Source organism: Hippoglossus hippoglossus, chromosome 6 (genome assembly GCF_009819705.1).
Source record: "Hippoglossus hippoglossus isolate fHipHip1 chromosome 6, fHipHip1.pri, whole genome shotgun sequence".
In the NCBI taxonomy this organism is placed as follows: domain Eukaryota; kingdom Metazoa; phylum Chordata; class Actinopteri; order Pleuronectiformes; family Pleuronectidae; genus Hippoglossus; species Hippoglossus hippoglossus.
Genome location: NC_047156.1, coordinates 11,976,115 through 11,989,857, shown reverse-complemented (window position 1 = coordinate 11,989,857; position 13,743 = coordinate 11,976,115). Strand labels below are relative to the sequence as shown.

Sequence of the window (13,743 nt, the reverse complement as noted above, 5' to 3'; positions counted from 1 at the left end):
AACGAAAAGTACAAAAGTAACTAAAAAGTAACTAAAAGTACAAAAGTAACTAAAAAGTAACTAAAAGTACAAAAGTAACTAAAAGTACCAAAGTAACTAAAAAGTAACTAAAAGTACAAAAGTAACTAAAAGTACAAAAGTAACTAAAAGTACAAAAGTAACTAAAAAGTAACGAAAAGTACAAAAGTAACTAAAAAGTAACTAAAAGTACAAAAGTAACTAAAAAGTAACGAAAAGTACAAAAGTAACTAAAAGTACAAAAGTAACTAAAAAGTAACTAAAAGTACAAAAGTAACTAAAAAGTAACTAAAAGTACAAAAGTAACTAAAAAGTAACTAAAAGTACAAAAGTAACTAAAAGTACAAAAGTAACTAAAAAGTTACTTTCGTACTTTTAGTTACTTTTTAGTTACTTTTGTACTTTTAGTTACTTTTTAGTTACTTTTGTACTTTTAGTTACTTTTTAGTTACTTTGGTACTTTTAGTTACTTTTTAGTTACTTTTGTACTTTTCGTTACTTTTTAGTTACTTTTGTATTTTTAGTTACTTTTTAGTTACTTTTGTACTTTTAGTTACTTTTTAGTTACTTTTGTACTTTTAGTTACTTTTGTAATTTTAGTTACTTTTTAGTTACTTTTGTACTTTTAGTTACTTTTGTACTTTTAGTTACTTTTTAGTTACTTTTGTACTTTCAGTTACTTTTGTACTTTTAGTTACTTTTTAGTTACTTTTGTACTTTTAGTTACTTTTGTACTTTTAGTTACTTTTTAGTTACTTTTGTACTTTTAGTTACTTTTGTACTTTTCGTTACTTTTTAGTTACTTTTGTACTTTTAGTTACTTTTTAGTTACTTTTGTACTTTTCGTTACTTTTTAGTTACTTTTGTACTTTTAGTTACTTTTGTACTTTTAGTTACTTTTGTACTTTTAGTTACTTTTGTACTTTTAGTTACTTTTTAGTTACTTTGGTACTTTTAGTTACTTTTTAGTTACTTTTGTACTTTTCGTTACTTTTTAGTTACTTTTAGTTACTTTTGTACTTTTAGTTACTTTTGTACTTTTAGTTACTTTTTAGTTACTTTTGTACTTTTAGTTACTTTTGTAGTTTTAGTTACTTTTTAGTAACTTTTGTACTTTTAGTTACTTTTGTACTTTTAGTTACTTTTTAGTTACTTTTGTACTTTTAGTTACTTTTTAATTACTTTTGTACTTTTAGTTACTTTTGTACTTTTAGTTACTTTTTAGTTACTTTTGTACTTTTAGTTACTTTTGTAATTTTAGTTACTTTTGTACTTTTAGTTACTTTTGTACTTTTAGTTACTTTTTAGTTACTTTGGTACTTTTAGTTACTTTTTAGTTACTTTTGTACTTTTAGTTACTTTTGTACTTTTAGTTACTTTTTAGTTACTTTTGTACTTTTAGTTACTTTTGTACTTTTCGTTACTTTTTAGTTACTTTTGTAATTTTAGTTACTTTTGTACTTTTAGTTACTTTTGTACTTTTAGTTACTTTTTAGTTACTTTGGTACTTTTAGTTACTTTTTAGTTACTTTTGTACTTTTAGTTACTTTTGTACTTTTAGTTACTTTTTAGTTACTTTTGTACTTTTAGTTACTTTTGTACTTTTCGTTACTTTTTAGTTACTTTTGTACTTTTAGTTACTTTTTAGTTACTTTTGTACTTTTCGTTACTTTTTAGTTACTTTTGTACTTTTAGTTACTTTTGTACTTTAAGTTACTTTTGTACTTTTAGTTACTTTTGTACTTTTAGTTACTTTTTAGTTACTTTTGTACTTTTAGTTACTTTTTAGTTACTTTGGTACTTTTAGTTACTTTTTAGTTACTTTTGTACTTTTCGTTACTTTTTAGTTACTTTTGTATTTTTAGTTACTTTTTAGTTACTTTTGTACTTTTAGTTACTTTTGTACTTTTAGTTACTTTTTAGTTACTTTTGTACTTTTAGTTACTTTTGTACTTTTAGTTACTTTTGTACTTTTAGTTACTTTTTAGTTACTTTTGTACTTTTAGTTACTTTTTAGTTACTTTTGTACTTTTAGTTACTTTTTAGTTACTTTTGTACTTTTAGTTACTTTTTAGTTACTTTTGTACTTTTAGTTACTTTTGTACTTTTCGTTACTTTTTAGTTACTTTTGTACTTTTAGTTACTTTTTAGTTACTTTTGTACTTTTCGTTACTTTTTAGTTACTTTTGTACTTTTAGTTACTTTTGTACTTTTAGTTACTTTTAAGTTACTTTTGTACTTTTAGTTACTTTTGTACTTTTAGTTACTTTTTAGTTACTTTTGTACTTTTCGTTACTTTTTAGTTACTTTTGTACTTTTAGTTACTTTTTAGTTACTTTTGTACTTTTAGTTACTTTTTAGTTACTTTTGTAATTTTAGTTACTTTTGTACTTTTTAGTTACTTTTGTACTTTTAGTTACTTTTGTACTTTTAGTTACTTTTGTACTTTTAGTTACTTTTGTACTTTTAGTTACTTTTTTTTATACGGATTTTTATTTTTTTCGTCCGTCTGTCTGTCCGTATTATTTAAAAAAAAATTTGGACGGACAGACGGACGGATTTTAATTTTTTGTAAAACATAATTTTACAATTTGTTTTTACTATAATTTTACACATGTCATTGCAGGAAACCTACTAAGAAATGATTGAGAAACTGTAGAACCCTATTTTATGTCTTAGAATTGAAAAATAAATAAATAAATATAAAATGAAACACCAGAAACATTGGAGAAACCTTTGTTTATTTGTAAGATTGAGAGGGAAAAATAAAGGAATACCTGAGGTCATGTGGTTTATTGTATAAACAGTCAATATCACACAGGCTAAAATAAACCTGTACAGTAAACAAATGCTCTTTGGACTGTAAATAAAAATGTTAAACAATCTAATATTTTATTAATATGTGAAACAGGAATAATAAAAAATAACATGTGACATTTGAAATTAATAAAACAAACTCCTGTGTTATATAAATATTCAGTGCTACAGATTCATATATATAAAAATGTTAATATAAACATCAAGGATTCAGTTATACACTCAGGTCAAAGTGTAGAATCGCGAGGTCGTGGCAGGAGTTCACCTCTGGCGTTGAGTTCCATTTCAAACTTCAGTGACCAAAGGCTGATGCAGTCCGTGTGTAGATTGTAGATTACCATAGCATGGCATTGCGTGTGTGTGTGTGTGTGTGTGTGTGTATACAAGTTAAGTGTCTGTAGCAGTTCAAGAATCATGTGTGTTTGCCGTGAATGATCTTGGGGCACTTTTCAGGCTGTATGCAGTGGTTGTTGTGCAGAACCAGACCGGCAGGACACTGGCAGCCTGGCACGCAGGGCTTGAAGCAGTGGCTCTCTATAACCCCCAGTGGTACGTCGACGTTAAAGCAGGTGACGGGACACGGAGGGCCACACTCGTCAAACACAAAGCCCCTCTCCACCGGACAGCCCACAGCTGTAAGAGACAGACACAGAAATAAAACAGTGAGAGGGACTGGAAACACTGTGCATCCATTATGGCTTTAAGGAGTGTGATGACCTTTACTGGGGATCAGCAGGAGTCAGCAGATTGTTAAAACAACTCCTGCCAGTAGCATTGTGAAGAAAGCATCCCTGTATTTGCATAGCAGTTTAAATTGGAGCAGGTTGACTGTTTTTGAGATAGAAATAAAAAAATCTGTTATGACTTATTTCACCGCAGAAACTCACAGGTTTATCTTGGTAATTCTGCAATGTTATTCAGTGGATTAGTTTGTTGTCAGCAATTACCTCATTTTCCTGAAAAAGCCCTGACAACTGGGTTTAAAACCTTTTTCTTGATAAGATGATACTGTACAGAGTAAATAAGAAAAAAATTATATGGCTTATCATTTATTATGAAGAAAGTGAAGAAAGCATCCCTGTATTTGCATAGCAGTTTAAATTGGAGCAGGTTGACTGTTTTTGAGATAGAAATAAAAAAATCTGTTATGACTTATTTCACCGCAGAAACTCACAGGTTTATCTTGGTAATTCTGCAATGTTATTCAGTGGATTAGTTTGTTGTCAGCAATTACCTCATTTTCCTGAAAAAGCCCTGACAACTGGGTTTAAAACCTTTTTCTTGATAAGATGATACTGTACAGAGTAAATAAGAAAAAAATTATATGGCTTATCATTTATTATCATAGCTATCTAAATCTATTATCATAGTTTAGAACCCCAAAAGTCACATGTTTGTCATATTTCTTGTAAGTTTGTTTTTAATCCTTTTGCTGTGTTTTAGTATTTTTTGTGTGTGAGATTTGTGCCTGCTTGTATTTTTTTATTTTCTTTATATTTTATATTATAATTTGTTTTCACAAAATTATAATTTTACAACTGGTGTGACAAACATCTTAAATCTTGGCTCTTTGGCTGATTATTTGTATTCATGCAGTCCCCCAGTTCAATAAAGTAAGAAGCTGAAACAGGTTTTCTGCTGGTTTTCTTCCACCACGTGTTTCTCTCACCACACAGCGACGGGCTCCTCCACTTCAGGACAACTCCGGCCTCCCTGCACCGACTGGTGTAGGCCTCCAGAGCGTCGCACAGACACTCATCACTGTTGGCCCCGCAGGCACAGAGATCGTACACGCAGGCTCCGTACCACGGCTCAGGAGGCACCACGCGATGGCAGGGCTTAAAGACAGCAGACTTCAATACCTTACAGCGAGCATTAGCGCCCTTCTTGGCCTGGTAACCTGCGTCCTTACAGGGGTCAACATCTTCACCGGGTCGACAGGTTGAGAGGGAGCGGCTACCGTTCGTCACCTAAAATGAAAAAAACGTTGTTTGATAAACATGAAGCTTTCATTCAGTCGTTCTCTTTCTTCGATGTGTGGGTTTTACCCTCCAGCTGTTGCCAAAGCCAGACTCTGATAGGCTGAGTTGTCCGCTGGGCATTCGGAGGTCATCCTGGTAGTAGTTGTTGAAGTTTCCACAGAGACCACAGGTGTGGCCCTTATAGGAGCCCGGCACGCTCACTTCCAGGTGTGAACGGCCACTCCACAGCACCTATAGGGTGTGTTAGTGTGACAAAGTCATAATATATCAGAAAACATATCATCCAAGGAGCGAAAGTGAGATGAAAAAGAACAGTCTGTACCTTCAGGCCGATGTTTGTGTTGAGTAAGATGGTGTTGGTTTGTCGTTCGACGTAGATGTACGGTTCTCTGAGGAACGGCAAAGTCACAACTTCATCATTGACCTGAAAGGAAAAAAAAACGGACTGAGTGGATGCGAGACAAACTTATTTGCAGTTGTTGCGCACACAAACCTTCACAACCCAATCCTGAAGTAGCTGCACTGCAACGTCGCCAATAAACACAGTGACCTCTTTAGTCCAGGACACTCCTTTACGTCCACGATCATCGTTGGTCACATGAACACTGCACAAAGAAGAGACTTAGATTTCACATTATTAACTTTTTTTTAAATTAAAATTTATAAAACGTGTTTCTTCATTGAAAGTCAGAGGGAACTGCTTGTTATTTTCTTCAGTGGATTCACTTTCCCACATGAAATAGGATGTTGGTGGAGGAATTGATGCGAGGAGGGAAAAATATTGCTCCTGCTTTATTTTTTACATCAGGCTGCAGAATCGCACCCTGAACAGTGAAGCTAGTCAATAGTTAATAGTTGATAGTTAGTAAGTATCGCTTATGGTTTTTAGTTTGAGGGCAGAGGTTGTCGAGGACAATAGATTTCCAGTTTGTGAACTCCCAGATTACGTATTTCTCTCTAACTATATTTCTGTGTTTGTGTGACCACGTCTGAGCTCAGAATATCTTGCTGCATTCTTCAAAGTTCGGACCCGAGGTGATGTCTGAAAACAGCTTGTGACACTGATTCAGAAGTTGTAGAAATTTAAAACCAACGCATACTTCTGACCTCTCATCACAGGTTAGGGTTAGGGTTGCGATTAGGGTTAGGGTTAGGGTTGGTGAATGTCGTAGAGACTTGGGAGTAGGCTCTACCCCCACTAAGACCTTGGTAAGTTAGGGTTAGGGTTGCGATTAGGGTTAGGTTTGCGATTAGGGTTAGGGTTAGTACTGTACTGCCGCACACCCCTTGCTTGTGTAACTGAGCTGACCCTCTCACCTGAAGTCTCCATCCTCACAGTCCTGTGCCAGGACGTACGTGCACGCTCCCTGGAAGTGCAGCATGCGGCCATCGAAGGTGCGATAATGAGGGTCACCGAAGGCGATGCAGGTGGCTGGACGAGGAAGGCAGTGAGGACAACACAAACCTGGCACAACTGCTGGCATCTCATCCTGATGGCAAACACACACGCAGGCAGGCAGACACACAGACACACAGACACACAGACACACACACACACAGACACTGGCTGAGTAACAATGATGGACCCCAGAGCCTCAGTGGAAGCCAAATAAATGTTGTCAGTGTCAATTCGAGCTCTGAGGAAACAGACGATATTTAACATCATAACATTGAAAAAACTATGATGAAAAACTGTGTGTGTGTGTGTGTGTGTGTGTGTGTGTTTGTGTGCGTGTGGTTCTTATACTAACTGTTGCACAGGTGAGGGGAGGGCAGCGTTCACTATGACAGTGCACGTCTCCAGACACACATGTACAGCTGGTGCACTCGTCCACCTCCCACTGCTCATTACTGTGATACACTGTCCCCTGGTGCAAACAGGACACCCCCGAGTCTACAACACACACACACACACACACACACACACACACACACACACAAAGACAGATACACACATGTATGCAACCTGTTAAGCAGACTTCATGCACACAGTTAGGGATGGTCATTGTAGTGGCTGGCAGCGTTACCATGGCATTCTGGGCAGCATTTCCCTGGAGTCTTTACTGGTTTCTGGCCATCCAGACAAACTGCAGGTAAACACTCTTCAATGCTGCATTCAATGTAGCCCAACTGAGGAGACATACAGAAAGAACACACGGCTTTAGAGGTAGATTGAAGAAGATGGTCTGAATAGTACGTGATATTTTGTATCTCGTGCATAGAGGATGAATATATTTTTGCGCACAAGATAAATTACCTGGTGGGAAAGATAAAAGAAAATATCACCTGTCGAGGCTCAATAGAATAGATACAAAAACTATCACCAATCTCGGCTCAATCTAGTTTGGTCATTGGAATCAAGTCCTGAATGTCGACTCTAAGAAGAACAGTTTTATCCAGGCTTGAAGTCATGATATATTCAGTAGATATATCCAAAGAGAAAATCCCACACAAATCAATATTTTCTTTGTATTTACTCCAAACATTTTTTTGAGGAGGCTCTTGCTGGTTGTTTTTCTTAAATTGACACTTACTTTTCCCTCCAGTGTAAATGGACATTTAAAAAAATCTCGAGAACTCTCTGTATTTCTATCCGACTCACGTTACAGGTACACGTCACGCAGTCGTCATCACTGTCTGTCCAGCTGCTGCCATTGGCCACTCTGCCTTGACCCTCAATCACACACTCTGTATGAAACACAATTACGTTTTAATGCCAATAAGACTAAGAAATGTAAAAGAAAAAGAGAAATGGGGAGAAATCATTGGTCCTCTCACCTTTACACACAGGGCAGCAGGAGTCTGGAGACATGAACTGTTCACGAAGAGGACAAGACACTGGGACGCACAGCTGGTGGAGGCAGGTCCATGTCAGGTCCTAAATCAAAGGAATAGAATCACTGCGTGGCATAGAATCATATTAATCACATTAAAACTCTGGTAGTGATTTGACCGGTTTGTTTCTGTTCTTCAGTTGCAGATTAGTGTTGGTAAAAAATTATTGATCAGTTAATACCCTTATAGTTTTTCTGACATATTCAGTTAATTGCACGAGAAGTGTCGTTGCTGTGTCACCTTGCAGTGGCAGGTAAAACAAGGGTCATCTGTGGCCAACACCTCATTCCCAATCAGTGCAGAGGTGCAGTTACTGAGAGGCTCTGAACACAATATACACAACACAAAGATTACAAGTGCACAGCAGAATAATATTCATCACATTATATCATGTGATTACACTGTGGTACTGACGTGCACAGACAGGACAGCAGGAGTCTGGACCAGAGAACAGGATGTTGCTCTTGGGACAGTCAACCAGACTGGGACACTGCTTTCGTAAACACCTCAGATGTTGTTCTCCGTCCGGCATCACCTGGAATACAAACAGGTTGAGTCACAACTATTAATATTCACTTTTATATTAATATTACTACTGTTACTTCTACTTCTACAACTACTACACTGTATCCTCTGCATCATCCTTGACCATAAAACAACAATTTCAATCATCTATTTACGATGTCTGGTTACAGTTTCACAGATTTAATAATGCACACCAGCAAAGCCAGAAGCAGAGTATTGTTTTTACCACTGTTTGTGAATATGTACAAAATATCTTAACAATTAATTGACAGATTTTCACTAAACTTGGTGTGAATATTACTTGGAAGGGTATCTCGGGGGGATTGACTTTGGGAGCTGATCAGTCCAAGGTCAAAGGTTAAAGTCAAGAAAAATATGGTCTGAAAAATGAATTTTCCAACATGTATTCGTAATTAATAGAAAGGCAGTCATAAATTAATTTATGGTTACATACGTAGGAATGAGGTCACTATGAAGTCCAAAAATTACCTTTTATAGTGCAGTAATGTATTATCTTTTACAACCAATAACATTAGAGACACGACCTCAAGCTTATTTAGATTATTCATCATCTTATGGTATAAATTACATAATTATGAAATGGCATTATAACTACATAAACATTTAGTAACGCCTAATTGGGGTCTATACAGCGATGAGGTTATAAATGGCCGCTCCAATGTTTTCCATTACGACATCTACTGCAGCCTGTGTCCTTGTCTGTAAACAATTTTAATAATTCATTTATTTTGTTGGCCTTTACTAAACAAAGATGCAAAACAATGTCTGCTTACAGTTTTACAAATGTTTTTTCTGAGTCATATAATTGGACCATAAATTTGATTTTTGGCTGATAATACATCAAATTAAGAAACTTCAAACTCCCACAGAATCAAGAAGTTAAAGATAAGAACCCGTTCTCCAGTCAGAAGGTGTATATGCATCATACCTCACAAGTGCAGATCTGACAGGGGTCGTCTGCTGGATGAAAACTGTCCCCTGGGCCGTAAACTCTGCCCTCAAATACACAGTCTGTTCAAAAACATTGTGTAAGTTTATCAAATAGAAAAACCCCTGATATGAAACATGCAGCTAATGAGCTTCAGATGCTTATTTTCTTACCAGCACACACGGGGCAGCACTCCCCGGGCACGCTGATGAAGTTGATACAGGGAGATAGACAGTGTACTTCAGAGCAGGTGGTCACTCCGTCCACACACATGCACGTCATACAGGGAGTGGAGTCTGCGAACCAGCTGCTGCCCTCGGTATGCTCCTCTCCTCCATACATACAGCCTGCGAGAGGGAAAATCAGTCACAGGAACAAGTATTTCCAGCTGTGAGTGCACAGTGATGTATTTACCTCTGCAGCGAGGACAGCAGGCGCCTGGATCAGTCACCTGATGCATACATGGTAGTTTGGGACACCGGGGAGACGAACACTGGACCTCACCTGCCTGCAAGACTCAAACACATTAGTGAACACAGGAGAGGGTGTAAAATACAGAGAGAAAAGACAAAGCTTCACAATGGAGGTCAGACCTGGCAGGTGCAGCTGGAGCAGCGGTTTGAACTCAGGGTCCATGCTTGCCCGTCACTGAACTCCTTCCCATCCAGCCTACACACTGAGACAAGACACCAAGACATAAAGGAAAAAGTTGTATGTTCCAAGAATGTAGTGTCAATTTTTTACCATTTACACAAACAGTTCCAAAAAATACCTGTGCACTCAGGGCAGCACTGTCCTGGTTTGGTAACGGGTCGAGCGCAGGGTGTTGACGGGCAGACGAGTGGCACACAAGTGACGGTGCCTCTGACACATGTGCAGCGCTGGCAGGGGTTAGAGGAGGGCGTGAAGGTGTGACTGTGAGAGTGCACGACACCCTCGTACCGGCAGGAGTCACAGACGGGGCAGCAGGTTTCTGAAGGGACCGGGTGAGAGCACCGGACTGGACAAGGTCTCCTCTGACAGTTCACCACCTCGTTCTGTTCAGGGGAAGAAGGTGGAAAAAGAGAACAGTTGAAAGGATGGACTAAATCAAACTATGTGCATTTGTCATCAGATGTTTTATTTTTCATTCAGTCAGAATTGTCAGACTGACCAGACAGGAGCACGAGGAGCAGGGGTCAGAGGGTGAAGAGAAGGTGGAGCCGGACTGATACTCTCTCCCTTGATGCTGACAAATGCCGGTGCAGACAGGGCAGCACTCTCCAGGCGGAGTCACTGGACGCATGCAGGCAACGCTTGGACAAGATGCACGTGCACACACCACACCTCCGTTCTACAAATAAAGACACATGTTAAACCAATAATATGTTACTTCATAATCCTTGTACAAATGAGAATGAATGAATGGAGTGGTAATTTGGATTTATCTAGCCATCTTCAGGATTTTGCGGGTTTAAAGGGATACTCCACCAAAAATAATTTCTTCCCAAGTCACTATGTTGTGCTCCTTGTCTGCTCCAGTGGAAGTCATACAGTATTAAGTAATTCAAACAAAGCAAAAATCTGTGTGTACACACTGGAATACAAAAAAAATGAAAATAAAACATTTCATAGCCCACAGATTTCCTCCTAAGCTAGCACTTTTTTACACAACACAATTTCACAATTGACACGTGTTGTGTCCACAGCTCTTATTGGGTTTCATAATAACTTGTAATTCTGATTGTCTGTCAGATTAACGAAGAGAATTGTGTAATAAAACAAATATAGTATATATTATGTACCAGACAGGAGCAGAGCTGACATTGGTCCGTAGGGTGTTGGAATCGTTCTCCGCTAAAACACTCCCTTCCATTAAAGTTGCATCCATCACACACTCCACAGGCACATCTGTCCTGAGCTGGGTGTGGACATAACACAGCTGGGCATCTTCTCTGCACACACACCACCTCGCCTCTCTATGGAAGGATACAAAATAAACAAGATGACGAGAAGATGTGATGGTGCAGAGGTCAAAAAGTTAAAGGGTCTCACTCACTGAGCAGGTGCATTCCTCGCAGCCTTTCTCTCCTCCGGGTAAAATCTGACCGTCAACATACGAGACACCTTGGAAATGACAACCTAAAAACAAAATAAAGCATTAGTTATTCACACAATCTGCACATGCATGCGTCTCTGTTACATCTGCAGTGATAATGTACCATCACAGACTGAGCAGCCACATGGGTTGGTGAAGGGGTGAGGACACAGAGCTGCTGGACACGTTTTCTTCAGGCAGCGCACTGAACCCCTCTGCAAGTGAATAAGCAAGACATGTTGTTTAAAGAGATTAACCAGCAGGAATGTGTTTGTGAATGTGTGTGTGTGTATATTGCTGCTACCTGGCAGGTACACTCAGAGCAGAGGTTCCCTGGGTCAGGGATCGTCTGCCCATTGGTCAGGACCACGCTGTTATAGAAGCAGCCTTTTCAATAGAGACAGGTTCATTTAGTCATGTTGGGATCATGGAAATGATGAAGACACAAAGCTTGAATTTAGTGAATCCTGAACTAGGAATGTGTCTGACTTTGCCTTTACGTACGTTCACATTCTGCACAGCATTGTCCGGGGGGTTTATATGGGTGGCTACAATCTCCATAACAGGGCAGCTTGTTGCAGACGACCTCCCCTCCGTAGCAGTAACACACACTACAAGGGTCTTGGTCATCAGGAAACTCAGTGCCATCGGGGTATTCTTTACCATGAAACATGCAGCCTGCAAGTTGAAGATTAGAGGCCGACATGTTTTTGAGATGAAATAAAAACAGTTAGGTTTGTGTGTTATCTTCAGTAACTGGGGCATTATTTTGAAAGTCACATTGCAGTCAAGTGTTTCAAATGCTCACCGTCACAGGACATGCAGCACTGTCTCTGGACTGGGTGGTTACAGTTAGAAGGTGGACAGCGTTTTCTCTCACAGCGGACAGATCCTTCACGGCACAAACATGCAGAACATGGGTCTGACACTTCATCCCACGTCTCCCCGTTGGCTCGCTCTCGACTCTCATGCAAACAGCCTGCAAGAGGGAGTGAATTATGGAAACATGCTCAGACTGAATGTGCAGTCTCTTAGGAAAAATCAAAACTGCTTCGTCTTTAGGGTTCCCAGCAGGACTTGTGAGGTTGTACCTTCACAGGTCCGGCAGCACTCTTGTGTGATGGGGTGAGAACACGCTGTGAAGGGGCAGGGCTTGCGCTGACAGTGAACTGTCCCGTTGGTGCAGGCACATGATCGACAGTTGTCAGTCGGGTGGTAAAAACGCTCGGTGTGTCTGTAGGTGCGTTGTTCAAACACACAGTCTGATGGAGGAGCTGCGGGGACATCAGGGAAAAGAATGAATGTCTCCACTCTACGATGGTTTTCTGTCTGATCATGTGCCGTCATGAGCTTCTTTGGTTCTCTTTTGCACACCCTTACCTGGACACAGGGGGCAGCAGTCTCCTGGCAGGACATTCGGGTGTGAGCACAACAGTGGTGGACACCTCTTCTTCAGACACTGGACATTCCCATTCTGTAACAAACAAGATAAGATAAAAAATGAATACCCGCTTAAAAAAAAAACAAAGCTGACTAACACAGGGGGACAAGTCATGATCTGAGGCTCAGTATTCTTACGATGCAGCTGCATGTCCTGCACATGTCAGTCGGATGAGGAAACTCCAGACCGTTGGGATACTCTTTCCCAGCATGGCTGCAGCCTGATGGCAGATTGTGAAACTGTGAGATTTTAATTGGTGAGATGTATTGAGTGTTCCTGATGATGAAATAACACAGCCTCACCATTGCAGTTGTTCTGACAGCATGTTCCAGGTCGAGGCGCATTACAGTGCGGTTGAGGGCATTGTGTTTGGTGGCAGTCGATCCTGCCGCTCACACACTCACACTCCTCACACACACTCACGGGATTGAGAAAAACTTGTCCATCCACAAACACACGGTTTTCAAAGGAGCAGTCTAGAGAAGATGCAAATGCACAGAAGTGTGACAAAGCCGACTGAGGATAGTTGATGGAAATAAAATCGCTGAACAATGTGCAACATGAATCACGATGTGTACCTGGACATTTAGCGCAGCACTCTCCGGGTGGTGTGTATGAGTTGGTGCAGTTGACTGGAGGACAAGGTCTCCTCTCACACGCCACAGTCCCGTGCTGAGGAGAAGGAAAAGCTTTCAGCAGGTCTGAGGTTTAACAGAGTAGTGCAGCGTGTTCGTGAATAGAGACACGCTAACCTGACAGGTGCAGATGTGGCAGGGCTGCTCAGGGGTCGCAAACTTCTGGCCGTCACTGTAGATACGATGATTATAGGTGCAGCTTTCACACGTTGCACAGCAGGAGCCTAAGACAAGGAAATGGAGAGTTTACAGAGGGTGCACGTTGAGAGATTTGATCACAAGTTGACACTGTTGATGTCAACTGTTTAAACCTGGCATTAAAAAAACGTCCTGAATGTGTCTCATGTGACACTTGATGTCAGATAGAGAGAGAGAGAGAGAGAGAGAGAGAGAGAGAGAGAGAGAGAGAGAGAGAGAGAGAGAGAGAGAGAGAGAGAGAGTCAGAAGGGACTGAATGAATGTGC

General features: G+C 39.5%; 1 protein-coding gene across 4 annotated transcripts in view; it reads right to left on the bottom strand.

Moving 5' to 3' along the window:
* Positions 1 to 2,740: 2,740 nt before the first annotated feature.
* The window catches only part of kcp (kielin cysteine rich BMP regulator), a 19,362-nt gene continuing 8,359 nt past the window's right edge, over positions 2,741 to 13,743 (bottom strand). For 2 of the 4 annotated variants that reach the window (XM_034587219.1, XM_034587220.1), the window contains exons 17-46: positions 13,397 to 13,503; positions 13,223 to 13,316; positions 12,947 to 13,120; positions 12,782 to 12,864; positions 12,584 to 12,677; positions 12,295 to 12,477; positions 12,012 to 12,182; positions 11,708 to 11,881; positions 11,508 to 11,590; positions 11,328 to 11,418; positions 11,165 to 11,247; positions 10,911 to 11,084; positions 10,280 to 10,459; positions 9,899 to 10,163; positions 9,720 to 9,802; positions 9,541 to 9,634; positions 9,300 to 9,473; positions 9,127 to 9,209; positions 8,067 to 8,187; positions 7,893 to 7,975; positions 7,596 to 7,695; positions 7,420 to 7,505; positions 6,845 to 6,947; positions 6,569 to 6,711; positions 6,135 to 6,307; positions 5,311 to 5,422; positions 5,140 to 5,241; positions 4,884 to 5,048; positions 4,505 to 4,805; positions 2,741 to 3,468 (exon numbers count right to left, since the gene is read on the bottom strand). In XM_034587219.1, coding sequence (XP_034443110.1) covers positions 3,248 to 3,468; positions 4,505 to 4,805; positions 4,884 to 5,048; positions 5,140 to 5,241; positions 5,311 to 5,422; positions 6,135 to 6,307; positions 6,569 to 6,711; positions 6,845 to 6,947; positions 7,420 to 7,505; positions 7,596 to 7,695; positions 7,893 to 7,975; positions 8,067 to 8,187; positions 9,127 to 9,209; positions 9,300 to 9,473; positions 9,541 to 9,634; positions 9,720 to 9,802; positions 9,899 to 10,163; positions 10,280 to 10,459; positions 10,911 to 11,084; positions 11,165 to 11,247; positions 11,328 to 11,418; positions 11,508 to 11,590; positions 11,708 to 11,881; positions 12,012 to 12,182; positions 12,295 to 12,477; positions 12,584 to 12,677; positions 12,782 to 12,864; positions 12,947 to 13,120; positions 13,223 to 13,316; positions 13,397 to 13,503 — 4,100 coding nt within the window. In that variant the 3' untranslated portion in view covers positions 2,741 to 3,247. Of the gene's footprint in view, positions 3,469 to 4,504; positions 4,806 to 4,883; positions 5,049 to 5,139; positions 5,242 to 5,310; positions 5,423 to 6,134; positions 6,308 to 6,568; positions 6,727 to 6,774; positions 6,948 to 7,419; positions 7,506 to 7,595; positions 7,696 to 7,892; positions 7,976 to 8,066; positions 8,188 to 9,126; positions 9,210 to 9,299; positions 9,474 to 9,540; positions 9,635 to 9,719; positions 9,803 to 9,898; positions 10,164 to 10,279; positions 10,460 to 10,910; positions 11,085 to 11,164; positions 11,248 to 11,327; positions 11,419 to 11,507; positions 11,591 to 11,707; positions 11,882 to 12,011; positions 12,183 to 12,294; positions 12,478 to 12,583; positions 12,678 to 12,781; positions 12,865 to 12,946; positions 13,121 to 13,222; positions 13,317 to 13,396; positions 13,504 to 13,743 lie in introns of those variants that run through there. The other 2 variants (XM_034587221.1, XM_034587222.1) reach the window with 2 other exon arrangements.